The 22867-nt window shown below is 40.5% G+C and overlaps 1 protein-coding gene across 1 annotated transcript in view; it reads left to right on the forward strand.

Annotated features, from left to right (window-relative positions):
• Window positions 1–22867, forward strand: part of LOC132113506 (peroxisome proliferator-activated receptor gamma coactivator 1-beta-like) — a 45866-nt gene that overhangs the window by 12712 nt on the left and 10287 nt on the right. The window contains exons 2-4 of the mRNA XM_059521297.1: window positions 18093–18269; window positions 19175–19384; window positions 22135–22257. Of these exons, the coding sequence (XP_059377280.1) occupies window positions 18093–18269; window positions 19175–19384; window positions 22135–22257 (510 nt within the window). The remainder of the gene's footprint in view (window positions 1–18092; window positions 18270–19174; window positions 19385–22134; window positions 22258–22867) is intronic.

The raw sequence follows: 22867 nt of genomic DNA on the forward strand, positions 1-22867 counted from the left end.
GTTGACCACATCCTCTTATTGTTGAGGGTCTTGCGGCGAGCAGGTGGAGGGCTGTTTTGTGGGCATGTGGTGATTTACCAGGTTGAGATGATGAGTGCAGTACTAGCAGGGGTGAGTAATGACCTGGCAGCTCGGTGATGATGTGTCACAGAGGCATTCCTCAAGTTGTGTTTGGCTCCCAAGGACATCTCTGCTGATTGTGCTGGCAGAAGCCCAGCTAGATGTTGGCAAGTAGCCGGGGGGGCTTGTGTTTGAGGGCTTGTCATTTGAGCACGCTTTCAACTGAAATCTCTCTGACTGTGCACAGTTTCAAGCTCAAATGACACATGTTTGCAGCACTCAGCTGAAGTTGAAACAAACTAGTATGTGAACCTGGAGAACAAAACTAGTCTTAAGTTGCTGGGGTATATTTTTTAAAATAGCCAAAATACATTGTATGGGTCAAAATTATTGATTTTTCTTTTATGCCAAAAATCAGTAGGATATTAAGTAAAGATCGTGTTCAATGAAGAAATTTAGTAAATTACCTACTGTGACGAGTGGGGCGGGGCCGAGGGACATGGGAGCGAGGCCGGGGGAGTGATTGGAGATGAACTACACCTGTTCGTCCCACCGGTCTCGAGGCCCATGGAGGAGATGGAAGGATATAAAACTGGAGCGACGACAGTGAAGGACGAGAGAGGACCAGGCCTGGGCTTTTAGTTGTGTTTTGGTTTTTATTTTATGCGCACCAGTCGTCCGTGAGGGGCTGGTGCGCTGTTTTGTGTTTATTTTGTTATTAAAATGTTTTTGATTGTCCGCCGGTTCCCGCCTCCTTCTTCCGGATGAATATGAAGGTTGATAGCGTTACAGTGGTGCCGAAGCCCGGGAGAAGGAGGGACGCGCTGCTGAAGATCCCTCGCCGCTGTGGTGAATCCGCGGTGCCAACGAGCTGGCGAGGAGTGTGCCGCCATGGACGCTCGAGGCGGTGGGCTGGAGCGAGTTGCCGGGGACGGGCGAGCTCGCTACCGGCCGCCCACGATGTGGAGAGACGGCTGCCGTCCGTGAGGGAGCGGAGGAGTCGGCGCCGTTCGCCAGGTGGCCGGAGCCTGCTGCCATCCGCCGGAACGGGGAGGAGCAGGGAACGGGGGACTCCTGCCGGCTGCCCAAAACCGGAGGAGCCGTCGCCGTCCACCGGGCGGCGGAGGAGTGTCGTGCCGTCCGCCGAGGGCCGTCCAGTGCCACCGCCAGGCACCGCGGAGGAGATCGCCCAGCTGGTGGAGGGCCGAGCAGCGGTGCGTCTGGGAACCGGAATTTTTTTTTTTTTTTTTTTTCCTCTCTCCCCTCTCTCGTCTCTGTCGCTCCTCCTTCCATCTCCTTTTCTCTCGCCTCGTCTGTCCTACCCCCAGGTTCCCGCAGGTCCCCGTGAGCGGCCCCCCCGGAGGGAGGGGGGGGGGGGAGTAGAGCGCAGTCTCGGGAGTACCCCCCGGCCTGCGAGGGGCGATGGGGGTATGTGACGAGTGGGGCGGGGCCGAGGGACATGGGAGCGAGGCCGGGGGAGTGATTGGAGATGAACTACACCTGTTCGTCCCACCGGTCTCGAGGCCCATGGAGGAGATGGAAGGATATAAAACTGGAGCGACGACAGTGAAGGACGAGAGAGGACCAGGCCTGGGCTTTTAGTTGTGTTTTGGTTTTTATTTTATGCGCACCAGTCGTCCGTGAGGGGCTGGTGCGCTGTTTTGTGTTTATTTTGTTATTAAAATGTTTTTGATTGTCCGCCGGTTCCCGCCTCCTTCTTCCGGATGAATATGAAGGTTGATAGCGTTACACCTACCAAAAATTTTTGAATATGCACTAAGAACTACTTCTGGACAACTTAAAGGGGTGATTTTCTCTGTATTTAGATTTTTTTTTTTTTTTTATGGTTCTATCTCAGCCAAATATTACCCTATCCTAACAAACCATGCATCAATGTAAAGCTTATTTATTCAACTTTAAGAGGATTGTATATATTACAAGAAGTCCCCACACAATGCATAATCATATCAGCCTTTATAACATAGCTGCATTGTGGTTGGTAATTTGAAGTAATTACAGCTACAAGTTAGTAAGTACCGGTTTCAGACAGATGCTTGGATCCCCCAAAATGGCAGTTATAGATCATAAAAGATAAGCTGTGAGTTTGCCGTAATGTGTGAGTGACAGGAGTCATTGTGGACAGGTACAGGAAGTGTGGGTAGAGTCATAGCTTCTGTTGCATGTCAATGGACCAGACATTGATAGGCATAAATAGCACATGCTGAGGACAAAAGAACAGCATCTGTTATGACCTTGTGACATTCACCAAAAATTGCAGCCGCTGGATTTATTGCACAGAAAGTACTAAACACTTTGCTGTATGTGTGCTTATATGCTTTGAAATTATCTTAAAGGAACATTGCGTAGGTTCTGAAATTTCTAACCGTTACTGACACCAGTGGCCGTTAGAGGAACTGCAGCCAGTCTCATGCTCGTTCTCAGTGCTGGCGTTCAATTGTGCTGGAGGCTGGTCGCTTCTTTCCATCCGGAGAGTCCATTTGAAAACACTATTGCCGCTGCTTACTATAATGGCTGGCGTGCCATACGGTTGTAAGCCCAAGTAGACGAGAACGCGCATGACGTCACATTTTGTGAATTTTCGCGCCAATTCCGGCCCGACTCCTCCACACACAATTGAGCCTACAGGCTGATAGAGGCAACTGTGGTGGACAGTCGAGGTATCATTCCTTTTTTTACATCATGGTTGGCTCATACATGTACAAATGAAAACTCTATCTTAAAGATTTTTTTGAAGTAAAAACTCCACATAGCTCCTTTAAGGCAATTCAATTTGATTTATTAAAAATAAACTTAAAATTTAGTAAAAATAAAGTTAAACTTTTGATGGAACCGTGAAATCATTGGATCAGTGGAATCTGAACTGGAACAGTAACGTTTTATTTTTTCTTACAGTTCCTATACCTGCTTTTGTGTGAGTCTGTTTTTATCTGCATTTGTTCATCATGATATTCAACACCATACTTTTATTGTAAATAAAATATTGCTGACATGTTTTAGAATTATTGCTTCCGAGTTTAAAGATACGGATATAATAGTAGCCAAAGTTCTGAAGAGATAACAGCAACAAAGGTTAGAAAGTGAAAGTAAATGAATACTCTGTGCTAATGTTGCTGATTTGTTGGAATTTGAAAGGATTTTTTACACTGATGCCATTGTCCAGCTCAGTTCAGTTTAAATAGTATCTGTGCAATCAAGTCGATGATATCGCTGGAAATTAAATGTCCCCAACTAAGCAAAACAGAGGCAACAGTGGCAAGGAACCAAAACTCCATCGGTGACAGAATGGAGAAAAAACCTTGGGAGAAACCAGGCTCAGTCGGGGTGCCAGTTCTCCTCTGACCAGACGAAACCAGTAGTTCAATTCCAGGCTGCAGCAAAGTTAGATTGTGCAGAGGCCTCATCCGGTTCTGTGGTCTTGTCCCGATGGCCATCTAGGAGACAAGGTCTTCACTTGCGATCTGTCTCTGGGGCTCATCTAATTGATGAGATGCCTGGAATGGCACTTTGCTTGATTGAATGCGTCTGTAATGAAATAACCATTCCACATTACAACTATGATAAGTGTTCAAACCAACACAAAGGAAATAATGAATAATCTGATCATAGATTAGTGTTTTAAGCAGTTCATATTTCTACATTTCAGTCATTTATGGCCACAGCAATTACAGAGTCATTTGGTGCATTATAAGCTGCTCTAATGCATATTCTGGCCTTAAGTTCTGTTTTCTTCTATTAAAGGCTATCCAGACAGTCTCTCATTTCACTGTCCAGTTAACTTAGTTTTTTTGCTGTAACAATGTATTAATAATCATTAAGTCACTTTCAATGGAGTAATTAATAATCATGATGGAGGACGAGATTAGTGGTGGACCGATATATCACCAATGCCGATATATCTGCCAGTCTTGGCATTTAGCAAATATCGGCATCGGCTGATAAGTTTTTCTGCTTGGCCAATGTGTTTGAATTGTCATTTTGACAGCGTGTATGACTTTTATTTTGACGGCGCTGAAATCGTTTGCCGTCTGCGTTAACAATTCTGTCTAACATGGATAGAAGTTTGTGTAATAATCAGATAGAACAGTTAAACAAAGCAATATGAAAAAATGAGCAATAGTTACATTTGCTACAGAAGTTATTAATCTTTGTTAAAAAATACAAGTCTTAGTTCATGTTAGCTCATTAAATAACACAGTTGCAACTTTAGATTTTAACAACGTGTTATTAAATATTGGAAAACCTAAAATGAATGAATGTTATGATGAATTTTTCATTGGCAGTTTATGTTAACTAATGAATTAACTAATGTTAAAAATGAAGCCCTAATGTAAAGTGTGAATTAACAATGAAAAATCTAAACACTTTCAAACAATATCTAGGGCATGTTGTAGTCCAGATTAATATAGCCTATTAAGTCTTAATACTTAAGTATTTGGCACTGTGATGAACATCATAGCAAATACACACATCTGAATGGCTATTTAAAATTATTTAAAGATGTTTTAGAAAGTAGAAGCTGCTTTATTTATGGGGTTTCCAGGGTAAGGACATTTTCTGCAGTTTAGCACTATCTGCGGTCGGAGAGTGAATGTGCTTTCATTCAGCGCGTCTCTCACGTGTTCCCCCATGTGCTTCTCATGCGTGTGTGTTCACATCAGACCAGCATTTGCCCACTGTCATATCCATGTAATTTTCTCTGTGTGCTGTATGTAAAATGACTGTTACCCTTGCTTTATTCGGAAAAAATTATTCCCAATGCACACAAACTTTCCAGAATACTGATTGCCCTGTTGGTTACAGTGTTTACTTCCTTATTAATTATATTTTTATTAAATATTTATTTATTTGTGAAAAATATTTTGTCATCTAAAGTATAAGTATTTTTATTTTACACATTTATTTTTTAATCCATTGTCAAATTATAAAAAATTTCTTAAAATTAATAAATATTCTTAAAAAATGATATCGCTTTATATAGGCTATGAGCGCCCCTTCTTTCCAAGATATCGGCTGTCAAAAAAACAATATTGGTCAACCACTAGACGAGATTAAAGAATGGCATCCACAAAGGATTTGTTTTGGCTCACGTCCAGAGAGACTATGGTGGGAAGAGGAGATGGCGTGTTTGTGAGATACTCATATAATGATTCTGGGCCGTACAAGTGTAATAGGTCTTGGGAGAAGAGGAACACTTTCTCAAGACTCTTACCAGACAACGGAGGAACAGGGTAGTGTGGATCTGGCTGCCATGCAACAGAGCAAATGCGTCCCTGCACTGAGTTTGCTCTCTACTCTTTGTACACATCAGCAGAATTTTGGTAGGTGATGTCCCACTTTGGGCTGGAAGCCCAGAAGGGAATTTGGAGTCACCTCAGGTGACAGCTGTCTGTTATACACAAGCGCTGCAGATAGCAGCTCACAAACTGCTGCTGTGATGCAAAGAGAGTGAAGAGGATTGGAGATGTTGGGAAAAAAGGAAAAGCGAGAGAACGGGAGCAGTGAGCTGTGAAGGAACCAACGTAATGCACCTTGAAATGGTACCGAGATATAGTGAGAGAGAAAAAAATTGTCCATCAAAAGTATCCAGCTTTTGCTTTGGCCTACTTGCTTCGCTATTTGCTGATTTTCAGATATCTCTTTCCTTTTAGCATTTGCTCTTTCACCAATTCCCTCTGCCCCTCACTCCCTCGTATTTGTGCCTCATGCAGCTCTCACTTCAGTCACGTGTAAATGGGTCGGCTAAGGACATAAGTGCCGCCTCTAGCCTTTCATTCTCATACACTGAGACCAAAGCAGCTGAGTCGAGGGTCCTGGTAAGATGCGAAGGCACTGACTGACCACTAAAAGAATGAATCGGTCATTCTACAACTCAGTTGGTCAGGTAGCAGTGGAAGCACTCACACCTGCAGTTAATTCCTCCATCTGTGACTGAAAAGCTACAGAAAAATGGCCAGGACCTTGGCCAGCACTCAAATGATGTAAAATGTGATCACTGCACCGACAGCACAGTATTTTAGTGTGTTTTATAACCTGCGTGACATAACCTTTCTTTTTCATATATCAGACCTTGTACTCTTGCAATAGGTGGAAAAAGATAATGAAAAGCCGGTACAGTCTGAGTGTGTTGTGTGAAGTGAATGCAGAATTACTGAATGGGTTAAGATTAATCACCTTCTAGAACCATTGTGGACTTGTTTGTAAATCAGTTACCTGGCTTGGCCTTGTTCCACTTCAGTTTCTCAGCAACAAGATTAGGCATCAGTAGCTGAAACGCCCAAACCTCATTGAATTACTATGAAACAATGAATGGGACAGAACATTTTGGCATGATGGGCATATCTCATAGTCACTCCCTCAACACACTACAACCCGACAAAGCCATCCAAACTGAAAAGCTGCCAAGGAAGTTCAAAGCTCAAAATCAAAGCCAATTACAGGTATTTCCTTTTTCTTTCGGTGGCCTTTGAGTGCCCCATTAGATCCTTAAAGATCCTTGTGTGTTTTCATGTTCCTTATCACAGCAGCACAACAAATGCCATGCAGGATTCAAGGGGAGAGTGTGAGGTCAGTGGATTACTCAATACAAACTAGCCCTTGCTGAATTAAAGCTCTTTGTTTTGCATTTGAGAGCCGGTTTAAGATCAGCTAAGCATTAGGAGCTATTAAAGGCTTTTATTATGTGGCCCAAGTGATGCACAATACATTGAAGGTTGTGCTGTTTGGAATAAAATGTATTCAGTCCCTGCTCTTTTAGTCTTTATTATTAATGGGTACTGCCAGAGGAAAAGATCACGTTAGTCTGATACTGCCAAGGGTGGACTATAAGATGTGGTTGGTGGGGTTTTGTGCTTGAAGTCAGGTATTGTTACTGTAATACTGGAATCTTTCTCCGTACCATGCCAACAGATTTGGAGAGATCTGTTACCCATGTAGTTCCAAGCTGGAGATCCTGATATTTGCACCAGAAAGACCTGACCTTATCCGGAAGGAATGCTGAGACTAACACTGTGGGTTGTCAAGGGATATGGAGTACAAAATCCGATGTACTCGCACTCACACTGAGGAAAGTGCAGGTGGCAGACCAACTGTCTGGCTTCAGAATGATATCTGACAACTTTTGATAGACTAACAAACACCTAAGGCATTTAGCACATGGATCAGACACTCAGGAACTAAAAAAATATACTCATTAGCATATTGTGTTGGGGGAAAAACATTTGGGCTTTCTAGTTTTCAACAAATTTGGCAATGAGGAAGATTACGTGAACTGCATAACTACAGAAGGGTTTGTCTTGTTGGCCTGCCAAAAGGAGAATTAATATTTTTATTATTACTTTTTATTATTAGCAATTTATTCACTTGGAATTAGTGTGGCTTTGAACTGTCATGGTTGAGTACACATAGTGTAAAAGCTATGAGGGGCCCTCAGACCTTGCACTACTCACATAGTGCCAAATAATGAGTTTCAAGAAATCAAAAGAAACAATATCAATACACTTCATCTTTAGGAGACATGTGAAGAAAAAAGTTCTTCTTGGAGGTGTTTCCGTCATAAGATGTTGGACACATAGAATATTTTTGGCTTTCCTGCAGTTATAGCGGAAAGGAAAATTGTGGAATTTTTGCCATTACAAACATTCCACAACAAAAAGGAAATTCTTCCGGAATTCTTGTTTTCAAGAAAGAAAACAATGAAACAAGGTGAAATTGCTCGCCTCATCCTCTCCGGAAAAAGAACTGTCAGATAAAGAGGCAGATAAATTGAAAGTTAATGGTTTGGTGTATCCTGTGTAGTACAGTATAGGGTTTGGGAAAACGATTAACCTTGCACCACCACAGGGATGTGGATGGTGAAATTGCCATTCCACCTAGTAAGAATGCAGCTAAAGTCAGGAGACAGCCAGTGGTATTTCAATGGGATGAATCCTAGCACTACATCTGTTACAATCTTCAGTCCCCTAACTATTCGGGGGTTGAGTCTAGCGCATGTGTTATGCTGGTGTAATGTGCTTGACATGACAGCTCTCTCACATTATCACAGAGGGAAACTGAAGTGGAGGAATCACCCCACCATAATTACCCTTAATAACACTAATACACTGAAGTTCAAATGCAGTTTGTTTTGACCACTAACACATCGCACCAGTCAAAGAACTGCAATGCTGTGAGCATCACTACCAGTTAGTTGATTAGTGCTAATATCTGCTAAATTTCTTTGAACATGCACTCGTAGTCTGTTCAGTATTTCCATCTAATATTTATTGGAATGAAGCAAACAATCAGCATTTAATATTTGCTCTAATTCAGAGACTAGCAGCAGCTGAAGGTCAAAGATGCCACACTTAGCTTACAATTCATGTCAGAACATCGCACTGTAACAAACTCTGTTTGCTGCTAAAATGATGGCTTAAAGATGAGGGCTGGCAGATGGTTTTGCCTTCTGTTTGAGCACTAGGAATTCAGGGTGAGTCATCTTCCCGCTTCAGAGCTCACCCAGAAAGCCACCGCAGAGATGACCTGTGGACCACTCAAGATTTGCCCGAAGACCACATGCAGCAGTGCTGACTCAGAAAGCCAGCAGTGAGTATTCGTGAGGAGTGAGGAGATTAAGCAAGCTAAACACTGCCTCATTGGATAGAAAAGTAACAGCATGGATGCAGTTGCCAGGCAGGTTTTCTATGGATGAACTTTTCTTAAAGGTCACTTGTTGGTGGCACAATGATTTTATTTTGCCAGTGGGCTACCATCTTGTTTAGCTTACACCCCAAACAAGCATACCATAAGCAAGTTCTGTAATCAAGTTGTTCAGAAATACTTGACAGTAATAGCCAGGTGTGTTGGAGCAGAGTTGAAATTGAAGTCTGGTTGGCTATCCCTGGTCTATGTCCTTAGCATGAACTACAACATGGTACCTTTTGTTGGCAGATGTCTGTGCATTCACAGTCTATTCAAAACATGAAGGTGTCATAGTTGACTTAGATAGCCAAAACAGCATATTTTCCATTCTATATATCCACAGTGGTTATAAGTTTTACTTATGACTAGCTGTGCTTATAATACTGAATCGCTTTCTTAATACAACCTCTCACATCAGAGCACTGCCGCACAGTTCCGTTTGCGACTTGAACAGCTCTTGGAGCACTGTCCTTTCAACCATTGGATGCAACAAGCAAAGGTCACCTGGACATTTGGGTCTATTCTTGGATTTCAAAACAAACCCTGTGCTTGCAGAGTGACCCCCTAAAATAGAAATGAGAATATTCTTTACCTTGACTCCTTGGCCAGCAGTGGAAGAAACTGGAGATCAAGATTAATGGCAGTAGCCATGACATTCTGCACGACTGTGTTTTTAGCACCAGTGCTCTTAGCCTTTTTCTTTTTGTCCTCTTTGAATACCCACCAGGCTGTGCATAGCCTGGTTGAATTCAGGAACTATTGTTTAACTCTCTCATGCCTTTTTTCACTTCACTGCATTGGAACATTTCTCCTAAGGGACAGCTGGAGTGCAACCACTGGACCAATGTAGTGGAAATATTTTCCCATATTTAGTCTTAGAGATGCACACTCAATTGGTGCAGTCAAAGGAGGACTTGGGGGTTCTTTACTCGAGGCCAAGCCCTATGGGAGAGTGCCACTTACTATGAGCCATGGTTCTCTCCTTGACACTGCAAGTTTATGTGCATGCTCTGAAATAGACACTGGGCATCTATATATAACGTTATAAAGTGTTCTTCATCATGTCGAAGCATAGTTATGTGGAGCGACTGTTTACTGAAGATTTAAGGGTTTCGACTGGCCCCTAGTGGTGGTCATGAGCTGATATTGGTTGACCCAGACTCATGACCTTTGCAACAGATGGAAAAAAGGGGCATGTAATCCTATTAACCCAGTGTTATCTCAAAACACCCATCAGTGTAGCATGCATCATCTGCAGTGTGCATGGTCACTGCAGACCTGCATTAAATGCTGCAGTAGTGTTTGCAATAAGGCTTTCTTGCTGTGATTCCCAAATGGGGTTGGTATTTTCTGGAGCAAACCTGTCTAGGAATACACGTTTCAAGTATGAAACATGCATCATGAAGAATAATACAAGGACAGAACAGCCTCAGATTAACCTTATTATCAAGCTTGCAGGGAATGGTCACTCTAGATGGCCACTTATATTTCGAACACTGTCTTCTGCACTCATGCGTGAGCAGAGTGAGCAAGAAAAACATTTTGATTTAATTACCGCCATGCACATCTACTAGGAGCTCAGACACTGACTGCTCCCACTGAATTAGAAACAAGTTAGGTTGATGCCATCTTCCACAGGCATCGTGATCTGTCTGTGGCCACCCGAGTTTGAAAAGACTAATTTTGCATTTTTGCCTCCCTGCATCTACCTTCTATTTTACCTTTCTCTCTCAGGTGTAATTGAGCATATTCCCTTCATCCCATCTGTGTCAGCTGGACATATTGAACACATTAGACAAAATGAGAGCAACTCCATCTGTAAACAAGTCCAAGCATTTTGCCTTATTTTACTTTCACATCTTCATCAAAGTCAGCTGGTAATCTGTAATCAATGCGAGTCTGATATTTCTCTATGGTTTTTTGAATTACCTAAGATACTGCTGTCTGGTTTCTGCCTGGAAACAGTGCTTGTATTGTCCTGCAGCTCCCCTCACCCACAGTCGTGACTGCAGGTAAAATGGCCTCAGTCTGAAGAGCGATGGACCCCCGTTGAAGATAATGAAGGGTTGCGCACCTACAGTCTTGTGACAAAGTCTCTGCATTGCGTTGCAGGAAAATGTGACACCAGTCAACAACCTTATACAAGGCTCTGAAACCCAAGACTAGTGCTCTCATTGTGTCAGTGAAATGGATCCAGGTTAGAAGCAGAGGAAGAATTGCTGACTACCTTCTGGATCTCCTGATGATTTCCCAGTTGTGTTTTTTTCTTGTACTGCAGACATGCATTGACTTCTAATGTATGCGCCTGTGCCTATATTTACATCAGTGCTTGGGTATGCTTTCATGTTTAATATGGTGCATATTGAACTGTGGGTGACCTTGAGAGCTTTGGTTTCAAAGTGACTCGGCGTCATATATTTAAACTGGAGAATATATCCCTTTTAGCAGCCATAATTACGACATAAATATTATATATATATATATATATATATATATATATTAGATATCCTTTTGTCTTTTCAGTTTACATGTACAATAGGGACAGATGTCTTTGGTAATTGCTGCATCATAAGACATTATATGATTCATCTAGCTATTTTTAAGGAGGAGAACTCATCTGACCAGGGTCAGACGAACCCAAAACCAGCCTAATTTTCCAGTGCTTCCAAGACCGTTTAGTTGACTAGACATTTACCAAACTAGATGTTTTTGAAAATGTCTAGTTTTTCACATCGCTACTGTTTAGCTTTTTTTTATTTATTGCAGGACTACAGAACAGATTCATTTATTGGACACTGAGAGATTCTGAGACACAGTGTTGATCTGACATGATAAGAATAGCACATTTCCTGAGCATGAGAGTAGCTGCAAATTAAATAATAGTTGCTGTGATTTTCTATTAAGTGATCAAACGTCACCCCTCCCCATAGTTGTCCACTCTCTGAGATGACTTTATGGAAGAACGGATGCTGGCAGCAGTCTTTCCTACTAGGATCATCTTCTAACCAAAACACCTATCAGTTTTTTTATGTTACAAAATTTTTTTGTTGAAGTCTATAGACCCCAGGAAGAATATCTACTGCTTTTGCAACAGCTAATGGGGATCTTAATAAACTAAACTATCTGTGGGATTGAATGAAAAAGCCATCAGTGCTGATATTCAGGCAGAAAAAAATGCCAATAAGTTTTTATGCACTTATAGCCCCTTTACCAATCCCCCCACCCCCAATGCATTATACTTGTACAATAAATGCATTCTCTATATTTGTAGTACCATTTCCAGCCAAATGACTGGTGTGCTGCAGAATTACTATATTTAATGTCTAAGAGGCACTGGTTTATGAGTACCTCTTTTATCTTCTCAGAGGATCGTTTTAATTAAGAATGTTAATGAATATTATGTTATCAGTTTACGCTTAATATGGCTATTCATTCAACTGAAGTACATAACACCTGAGGCCCTCATGGACCAAACTCTGGAGACTACAGAGTCAGTATGAAGATTTTTACAGCATTATAATGCACCATACCTGAACAGGTTTTTTATTTATTATTGTTTTATTGACATACAGAGGTAACACTTGACCAACTTCACTGTGCCAAAGTGATCTCATTCAATATTTCTAGATTTACTGATTGATTATCTTTTTTTTTTTTGTCCTGCAACCAATTTTTTTAATTAACCCATGTGATGTTTGACCTCTCCTAACTTGTACGTTTCTTATTACACCTCTAAATCTGGTTAAGGACTTAACAAACATATTTTTAGTGTCTATGGATTATCAAGTGATGTCAGTTAAGAATAGCCAGACTTAAATAATGACTGTCATGCATTAGAAAACACTTGTGACAGAAAGAACATGTAGATTGGTGATAATCAATGGATATCAACTGAATAAATCTTGATTAATATAAAGCATTGCTTGCATAATGTGTTTATAAGGGTGTAATTTCACAAAACATCGACATATATAGCAGTTTTTTTAATGGATGTTCTGTCCAGCTGGGATTTGAACAAGGAGCCTTTAAACATTTAAGCCTTTTTTTCCATTTCTCATGTGAATCTAGATTCACAACTGAACTGGCAGTCTATCAAAGACCCGTCTCTAAGTACAGAATCTGCTTTCTAATCAGATCTCATTACTGTCCTACTTGGCTGAAGTGGGGTTGCGCTCGAGGGCACTAGCTCTCAGACTTTCTGCATAATAGCGTCTTACTCGGACCAGTGCCATTGTCCTTGGTTTGCACTTGATACCCGTCTCAGCCTACAAGATGTAGACTGAGTTTGATGGCTAATCTGAAAACAATTAAGCAGGATTAAAACTGACCTCTGTGGCTGTTAGATTGCTTCTCAGAAAACTTCCAGGACACAGCCTCAGACTTGTCAACGCCGATGTTGAAATGTTTTTCACTGAGCAGCTCAAGATATTTTATGATGAAAGCTATACAGCGAGTGTTTCTGGGTGTCTCTGATGGAAGTAGACAGCTAATGTAGTGGAATATCTGATAAATCAAAAGGGAAATTTTGAAGAAGTGCAATCTAAACGGCCATAAATAGTCTACACCCAAATGTAATACTGTCAATCCCACTGACTCAATGAGGTTGAAGATTAAAACAGCCAAATTTACGGTAAAACGAGGCGTAAATTGAATTTTTTTGTCATTTTTGATTGCATCAACCAATGTCTCAACTTTTGATTGTGAAACTTTGTCTAGGATTCTAACAGAGAGTGTGTGGAAATTTACTACATGGGGATCGTTAGCAAAGGTCTGAATGATGAATGGGTTCAGTAAGCTCTACATTTAAAGGGCTAGGCTGGTTTCAGAATTGGGAAGATAAAGGTGGCCTGCTGGGATAGCGAGGCTGTGGACACTGCAGACAGTTAATTCCTAGACGGATAGAAAAGAAAGGCCAGATCTGAGACTAAGGTATCATGAATCTCCCTTTTAGCAGTTCATTCAACTGTACATGAGTGGCCCAGATCTTCCTTTAACTGCCCTACTTCAGTTCGCCCCCTGTTAATTTGGATTTGCAGTATGGGTCTTGGCGGAAATCTCCTCTATTGACTATGTGTGAAGAGCTAAATTAATCGCACCTGTTTCAGGCGGTCGGGCGCGCTACTAATTTGGGGTTTCATTCAGGAGAATCGTGGTCAGTAGTTTCTGTTCACTACAGTCAATCATCTTTATTTCATTTACCGTCATGTAGGCGAAGGGTCAGACGGTCAATAGAGGTCAAAAGGATGTACCGCGAACCTCATGAACCCATTGCTACTGGTGAAATGGTGCTACAAAATCCTTCCTGTGTGAGGCCGGCTAGCTACTACACCCAAGTTTTTTTATGGATTGAGTCGTGAGGGAATCCATTTAACAGCCCAGGCAGGATGTGTCTCAAAGGGCCGCATGTGTGCATGTCTGCGTCTTTGTTTCTGGGGTAGGAGGGTTAGGAGAGAGCCACTAGCTCCATCTGCATTTGGCATGGGCAACATTCAAAACCTGGCCCGTCACAAGCAGCTTGTGTAAGTGCCAGTTGTGAGACTGAGGATAACGGCTATATATAACATATCTTAGATAGCAGTAGGCTCAAAGGGAACAGGGCACCCAGATAAGAGCCTATTAGCTTGTAAATGCAAGGAATGAATGAGTAACCTGCAGCTTTACTAGAATGATGGCATAACTGAATTGTGCTCAGATCAATCAGTCTATCTATCCATCCATAACAGAAATCCCAGATAGCCGTGGTATCCAGAAGCCGTTCAGTCTCAGATGCTGATTTTGATGGCCCTGCAGTAGGAAATGATCAACAAGCTTATAAAGGTCACATTTTGTGTCTTTTCTTTTGCTTTTTACATGCTCTGCCTCTAATTATCCTTAAATTTATTCATAAAATTCACCATATAGCTTGAAAACATGCCAGTACACAGTCAACAGTGGGTCAGCCTTGCATGGTTGTGTATTGAGCTACATGACTAGGGTTGCTGTTTGTACCATGCATTGTATATTAACACTGATGCATTAAACCTACATGCTATTATGTGCTTGGTTTTGAGTGTTATCTTGATGCACCCTTGGACTCAGGCTCACTATGCATACTTGTATACGTCAAATGCATACACAGTTCACCCCTCTCTGCCTGATCTTGTTATTAGAGATTCGTGGAACTTTCTTTTAATGGAGAGTGAATGGAAAGGTCATTCTTGACTACACAGATCACTGATTACGCTTTACCGCTTTAGTCTCGAGTAGGTCAGCTACGCTCATTAACTTTTGTTCATTTAATAGCATCGGTCTAGCGCTAACTGGTGGGATATATCTCTTTTGGTGCATTGAAAATGTGGCTGGATTTTGTTGCCTCATAATAGTGTGATGATCATGCCGAGAGGTCTGGGTGCAGTGTACTCTGTTAATGGGGTGAACCGATGTTTTTTTCAGCGTGTGAGTTATGCAGATGATTCCAGCACGTGTGAAAGGAATCTCTGCTGCTTTCCCTCATGAAGCGTGTGCAGCTGATAAGAGGTCACATGTGCTGCTATTACAGCACGTCAGCAGCAGTGGAGCTTCATGGCTTCCATTTGCATAGGGATGGGTGGTAAGACCCAGATTTTTATGGTATAAATAACACAATACGAGTATTTGTATGTCACTGTAACAGTAAATATTGCAATATGTTGTTTTTATACTTGAAATTTATATATATATATATATATATATATATATATATATATATATATATATATATATATATATATATATATATATATATATATATATATATATATATAGTCATATGGATTTACTGATAGTATAACCAAAAATGCAAAGTCACTTCTTCTGTTTGATGGTATATACGGTCATACCGCCCAGCCCTACCTACACTGCAGCATGCACACTCGCACTCATGACCTTAAACCTTCAGAGCCCAAGGAGCTTTTTATTGATTGATATTGAGACTCTCCATAACACAGAAAAAGAGAGCAAGACAGAATAAAGATGAATAAAAAAAAGATTGATTAGCCCGAGCTCTTGTGCTCATGGGGAGGGGGTCTAAAAGGAAGGAGATGAGTCAGTGGCATGTGAAGGGATGTGTAGAGGATGCTAAGTATGTGTGTTTGCATGCTGAATGATGGGCGAACACATTTATTACACCTGCATCTGTACACACATGTGCACATGTGCACAACACCTTCAGGGCATCTGAACTAGTTCATTCAAAACACTGCAGGCAGGAATGGATTTCCGATTTATTTTTTAATTTTTAACTTTTGCCAGAATCCTTCCTGCTGTGATTCCTTTGACAGTGATTTAAATGTGCAGGAATTGCATAAGCACATCGAACAGTATTAGGGGGATAATAGTATGCAAGTAAAAATTGAAATTAATTTGTGACCTTTTAGACTGCGAAAATTTGAAGAATGATATGAAAAAATTATGATGATAATAATAAATATGATGTTGTTAAATATGATTAATATGCCATACTTATTACACTACTGCTTAGAAGTTTGGGCTCAGTACAATTTTTTGAAAGAAATTAATACTTTTGTTGTTTTGATTCATCAAACTGACCAGTAAGGACATTTATAATGCTACAAATGATTTCGGTTTCAAATAAATACTGTTCTTTTGAACTTTCTATTCATCAAAGAATCCTGAGAAATAAAAATATATATATATATTTTACAATATTACTGTTTTGTCCTGTATGTTTAATCAAAACAATGCAGCATTTCTGAGCATAAGAGACTTCTTTCAAAACCTTAAAAAAAATAGAAGCGAACACAAACTTTTGAATATTTGTTATTAAATTTTAATTAAATTTATGCATTAAGCAGACACTTTTATCCAAAGCGACTTACAGTGCATTCAGGCTATCAATTTTTACTTATCATGTGTTCCCGGGGGAATCGAACCCCCAACCAATGCTCTACCAATTGAGCTACAGGAACACATATGTATAATATATAAATAACTAATCAATGAAATAATAATGTTTATAAAATGTTATTAAAATGTAAATTAAAATGTAAACTCACAAGGTTTAGCTATATGTATTGCTATCATTCTCTAGTCTCACAGTTTTCAAGAATTTTTCAACAATAGCTTAGTGAGGCAGATTAAAATACTGCAGATATAATAAGATTGGGCTGAAACGGTGCAGAGGTATGGGCTACAGTATGTGACCTCATTTCATCAGAGCTCAGCAGCTGGTAATATGTGCTTTAGAGACTCTCTTCGTAAAGTCTTTGCTGTAGTTCACTGCATTTTAAAACAGTGACATAAATGGCACCCTGTAAGTTGCCTGTTCGTTTTGGTGACCTCTATTCCAGGCCTAGTGTAAGAAAATAAAGGGAACTGAATAAGCACAATCATCATCTGTGTGAAACAGAGAGGGGAGAATTTGTGCAAACAGTCATCAAAAATGCATCACAGCGAACCCTGTAGAATATTGATGCATCGGCCTCCTGTAAACCGAGGCAGCATCACACCAGGTGTCCTCCAGGTATCCTCTCCACAGAAAGACAGGCAAGGGTGGGATGGGGCCAAATGATCCCAGTGCAACATGTAGACTCCTTGGCTCACATGGAGATATTAAGGCATGTGTGGTTTTCTGCCGTACCCCTGGGCTTTAGACAACTTTCCTTCTCACAGTGCTTATTGACACAGGCACACACATACAAAGGATGTGCAAAACGGCATATTTTTAAGATCAGCTATCGGAACAACTAGTGGACTGATGTGTTTTAAGGAAGGCCTATAATTAATTAGAGTGGTTCGGGTTCACCTGACCACAATCAGATGCACGTTTCAAAGGCACCCTTGCGTAAGACACGTTCTTATGTTCAAAAATGCTTAGATGGAGTGCAGCATCGCGAAACAGATAGCATGGGTCTTGCGTAAAATTCTCACAGAAATGCTGCTTTTACGGTGAAAACCGTCTAACAGCTAAAGTTTACAAGCATGTTAAATAAAGCATAGACGCTCTAAATATCAAAACTCAAACTTCTAGCTTTTCCGTGACTTGTTTCTATTCCTTAGCAGTTCCCTCTGACAGCAACCCCAAAACCCCATAGCTATGGTTTTTAATACAGGGATGTGCAACCCTTGCTAAATCCAGGGTCAGCTTTTCTTCTTCTTTTAACTGCCAGTTCATTAGCTGTAATGAAGTTGTGCTGAGGGTTAGTACTAATTCAGATGACTGTTACGAGCTCAGGATCTTCACAGTCACTGCATGTCTATTGATTTCCCAGCGTTTACGGCGGAGTGCATTCTTTTTAGATGTGTCCTCTGATGATGGCCTTCTGACCTATCATTTTTTTTCTCCCTTTCGTTCTCAGTATGGGGAAGAGGAGGTCTGCTCAGATGCTGACTTCCCTGACTTTGACCTCTCGCAGCTGGACGCCAGTGATTTTGACTCGGTGAACTGCCTCAGTGAGCTGCATTGGTGCGACGAGCACTCAGATCACTCCCCTGCCTCCATACAGTACAGCGGCGGAGACCCAGAGCTATTCGAGGTGGGAACCATCATCTGAATCATCTTCCTTGATTGTGCTGATTAGTGGTATTTGTAAATCTTCAGTAAGTCTCTGTCCCAAATGATGCACTTGAAATGAATCCATCTAGAATCTTTTATATTTTTTTTTTAATGTATATATATATATATTTCAATCTAATGAAGTTCCAAGGACCAAATTTTTTCACACATCAAAAAGTAAAACAAGAAATTTTAGAAGTAATCAGTATGAATCAAAGTCTTCAGAAGCAACTTGATTTCTTTATATGATGAACAGGTTTAATTTAGGCTTTTATTCACATATAAGCATTGATCAATGCACAAATATAGAGCACACCAGGAATGGACATCGGAAGCTCAAACATTCTTGCTTTATGCCAGAATGAACCTCATAGATCGTTTACCACATTTGACATGAATTATGTACATGCATTCAGCCATGTTTCTATACATGTTAGTAAAAGCCTTTTATGTTCAAAATGTATTTTCATACACTTTGATGAATGGACATTTTTGACTGGCCAGTATTAAATTATTAAGAATATATGATTTCATTTGAGTTTCGAAGATGAAGGTTGAGCAAATTATGACAGAATTTAAATTTTTGGGTGAACGAAAGCCTAGTTCAGTAAACAATGGTGTAAGATTAAATCTAACTGTTAGTCAAAGTAATGGCATTGTTATTTTGAGCCATGGTGCCCATGTGGGTGTTGCAGGTTTGAGTCTAGCATGCAACGGTTTCAATCCTGACTTTCCCTTCTTTTAGGAATAACCTCTGTCGTTCTCCACTGTTTCTGTCTTGTAAAGAGAAAGAACATACTAGACGTATACAAACTGTGTAAGTGTAGGTTTTCCTAATCTTTGCTTTTCAGAGCATTTGCCTTCATTTCTTTCTGGTGGTTTCAGGAAGAAAATGCGGCACTGCTGGCTGCCCTCACAGACAGCCTGGACGGCATTGTTGAGGACGGAGTCGGGGGTCTGTCTGTGTTCCCTTCGCTGGGGGACGACCCTGAGGAGGGCGAGGAGGAGGAGGAGGAGGAGGAGGAAGATGACCTCCCTTTGGACAGTGAGCCCCTCCCTGGCTCATTGAGCCCAGAGACAGAAGACCCATCTCTAGTAAGAACCCTTCCTTCCTGTTTAAGGTGGATTTGGATGGGCCTCTGTCTACCCCACAGCATGGGTATGATAGGCAACTCAGGTCTGAATTTTTCTCATTTTGGGCTTTTGTTTCATTTTAAGCAACGATCTAACAAGAATCCTCTTCACAGGCAGGGGTGTGGAACATGGACACTGCTTTTTCTAGGCTTTCATTTTGCAACACCTCCCATTGCTCTTCTTCTGAGTCTTATAAGAAAGTACTGTGGTGATACCATGGTATTGTGATAGTATCTGATGGCAATAGCATGCTATTTGATATATTCCATGGCAATATATGAAGACCATGCTATTGAAATCGCACACTACCATTCAAAATTGTGGGTCAGTAAGATTTATATGTAAAATAGGGATATAAAGATTCAGTCAACTCACAATGCAATACGATTTACAATATGATTTTCTCAACAAAAAAAAAACAAAGTAACAAAATGAGATATTAGTTATAAATAAAGATGTGTCGTTTTATTATTTTTCAGACGAAATTATCTTCATGTGAACAAAGTGCCTGAGCGCTTTCCATTTCAAATTAGAGGAAAACAATGGACCCCCCCCCCCCCCCCGCCAAATGAATCCCGATTCGTTTTAACATCTCAACCGTCTTGAATCGTCACATACATTGATTAACAACCGGCTCACGGTTCATCATCACATCCCTATTTTAAAATATATTAAAATGGAAACCAGAATTGTAATTATATTTAACAATAGTACCTTTTTACCTTACTGTGTTTATGATCAAATAAATAATTTTAAACAGTAGTGTACTTCAGAAAATCCCATGGCATTACCATCATGATAACGTCCAGAAACATGGTAATACCATGGTACTTTTTTTTTTAAGGGAATGCTAATATTTGCGTCCCAGATCTTTGATTCCTTCAGGTCACGAAATGGACATGCTCAGCAGTGCTCTTTCCTCCTTTTTTTTCTCTTTACTCTTTACTCATCTCTTTCTAAAGAAACTGCTTCCTGGAACAAGTTGGTGTGTTTTTTATCTGTTCCTCTCAGCTCACAAACCACAACAATTTCATCTGTGTACGTTGTAAAACCAGTTATAACAGTTATTACCCGTTAGACAGCTTTTCTTCTTTATTTCACTGCTCTTTCCTATATCGCTGAACAATGGGTTGGCATGGCTGTATTGTAATGTAACTGTTTTTCCAGTTTGTCCTGTGTTTTGTGATTTTTTTTTGCTATAGAGACTTGTAGTACTTACGGTAATGACTGTCTAACATTTCACTCAATACCTTTCAGAACGGACATTGTTCTGGGATGGCATTGTTTGGCTCCGGTGATTACTGAGATAATCATGGCCTCAGAGATACCAAAAAAAGACTAACTTACAGAGTGTAGCAGCAAAGTGTATAAGAGACGTATGAAGGAGGGACAAATTATTCTTAAATTGGTTAAATTATGCATATCCTTCTGAGAATAAGACTACTTTTATGGTGCCACTAGGGCTGGAGATACCAGTAAATACAGCCTGTTTTTCTATGAAAACTACAATTTACAGTCATGCAACAAAACATTTTACAGAAGTGACATATTACTCAAAAGTAATACTTTACAATAAGTTTCAGTACATATATTAAAAATACTGTGCATTTGTATATATATATATATATATATATATATATATATATATATATATTTAATACATTAACTGAGACTGATTAACAATTCTTCAGTGGTTTATAAATACTGTATACTATCATTCATAGGATAGAAAACAGTGAAATTGTAATAATATTTCAGAATATTCTTGCTTTTAATGTATTTATGTTCAAATGCATGCAACCTTAGTGTGCAGAAGATATTTATATCATAAAATATTAACACACACACACACACACAAAATACTGATCACAAACTTTATAGTGGAAGTGTATATAAAAAAGATAAAATTCACCAAGATTAATAGATTTTATGAGAGTATCATGCTCATTTCATGTTAACTAATTCAGTAACTAAAGTTAACACATTGAACCTTATTGCAAAGTTACAAAATATGGTTAATTAAGTTACTGTCAATTATTTAGTCTTTTTACAATATTTAATTCTAGAAAAGAAATGCCTGAAAGTTACAAGTCTAGACAGATGCATTTCTCTGTTAGATGATTTGTGTAACTTAGCTTCCTCCTGGAGTCTCAGTGTAAGAGTTTAGTCTGGGTGTATCTTACCCAAGAGCTGAGAACCCCCTCTGCTGGCGATGGCCACGGTTACACCCCGGCCCCTAAATGAGGCCAGTCTGTGTGCAAAACAAGGGGTGCATTGAAGAACCAGGAACAGGGACGGCTGAGCACATGTTTTCATGACATAGATGGCCAGTGCATGCTAAACCGGTTTGGTAAACAGAAGCTGAGACCCTCGGCGCCTCTTCAGTTTCCTTAATGGAGACTGAGAGACATGGACAGAACTGCCAAGTTGGCACATTAACAAACGCTTAAGGGACTCAACAACACTGTGCTGCTTCTCACTTTGCTTTCTCTGCCTGCACTGGTCATTTAGGACTCGAATTTCAGATTTTCACGAATATCCAGTAACTTTAAATGTTGTGTTCTTACAGTGGCTACAGCACAGAACTGCTTGTTTTGTTGTCGTGTTTGAGTACTGAAAGACAAAATGCAAACTTTCTTGATTTTGTGTGTAATTGTAAATGCACCATGGGTCATCAGATTATAACCCCTGGCCTCTCATTCCCTCCACAGCTCAAAAAGCTCCTGTTGTCGCCCCCTAATGTGCCTGCGGGCCTCGATTCGCACAAAGACGGTAGCGTGTTTCGCCATAGCAGCAGAAGCCAGCACGTCAAACCCGTGAAGCCCCTACTCAAGGTGAGAAGAAGTTCCAGCTATGATTGTGGTTTAAACTCTAAACATGTGACGCAAGAAGGCAAAGAAGACTCTTAAATAATTTAACAACCTCAGTGTTAGCATGTATGCTACTCACTACCCCACAGCAATGCTAATGCCTCATTAGCGTATGCCAGCCTTTAGAAACCACACTGAGGATTTGTGCTTCAAAGTTTGGAAGCCTGTGAAGCCTGTGGTTCTTCATTCACTCGCTCGGCTTCGGCTAAGGCCGCTGTCGCATTAGAGTTGAGCGCAGCCATCTGTCATAGCACAGCCACAGCCTAAAGGGCAATGCTCACTGGGTTTGAGATTACTTAAAAGAACAAGCACTAGTCCACTAGAGAACATCTTGCAACTAACCTTGGCACATTTGTCACAGTAACCTTAGAGCAAAGTGCACTCTGAAATAGACTCTAGGGGTTCAGCTGCCCTGCGTGCCTTGTGCGATAGCTCGCTACATAGCGCTGACGAATGCCATGAGCAAAAACTTAACACTATAACCATTTCAAAAGGGTTATTTTTCAGATTTATTACTTCTGTCATTGTAGTGCTAAAACAGTTTTGGTACATGTTGTTTATTGTAATTATTATT

The sequence above is a fragment of the Carassius carassius genome, chromosome 33 (assembly GCF_963082965.1).
Source record: "Carassius carassius chromosome 33, fCarCar2.1, whole genome shotgun sequence".
Taxonomy (NCBI): domain Eukaryota; kingdom Metazoa; phylum Chordata; class Actinopteri; order Cypriniformes; family Cyprinidae; genus Carassius; species Carassius carassius.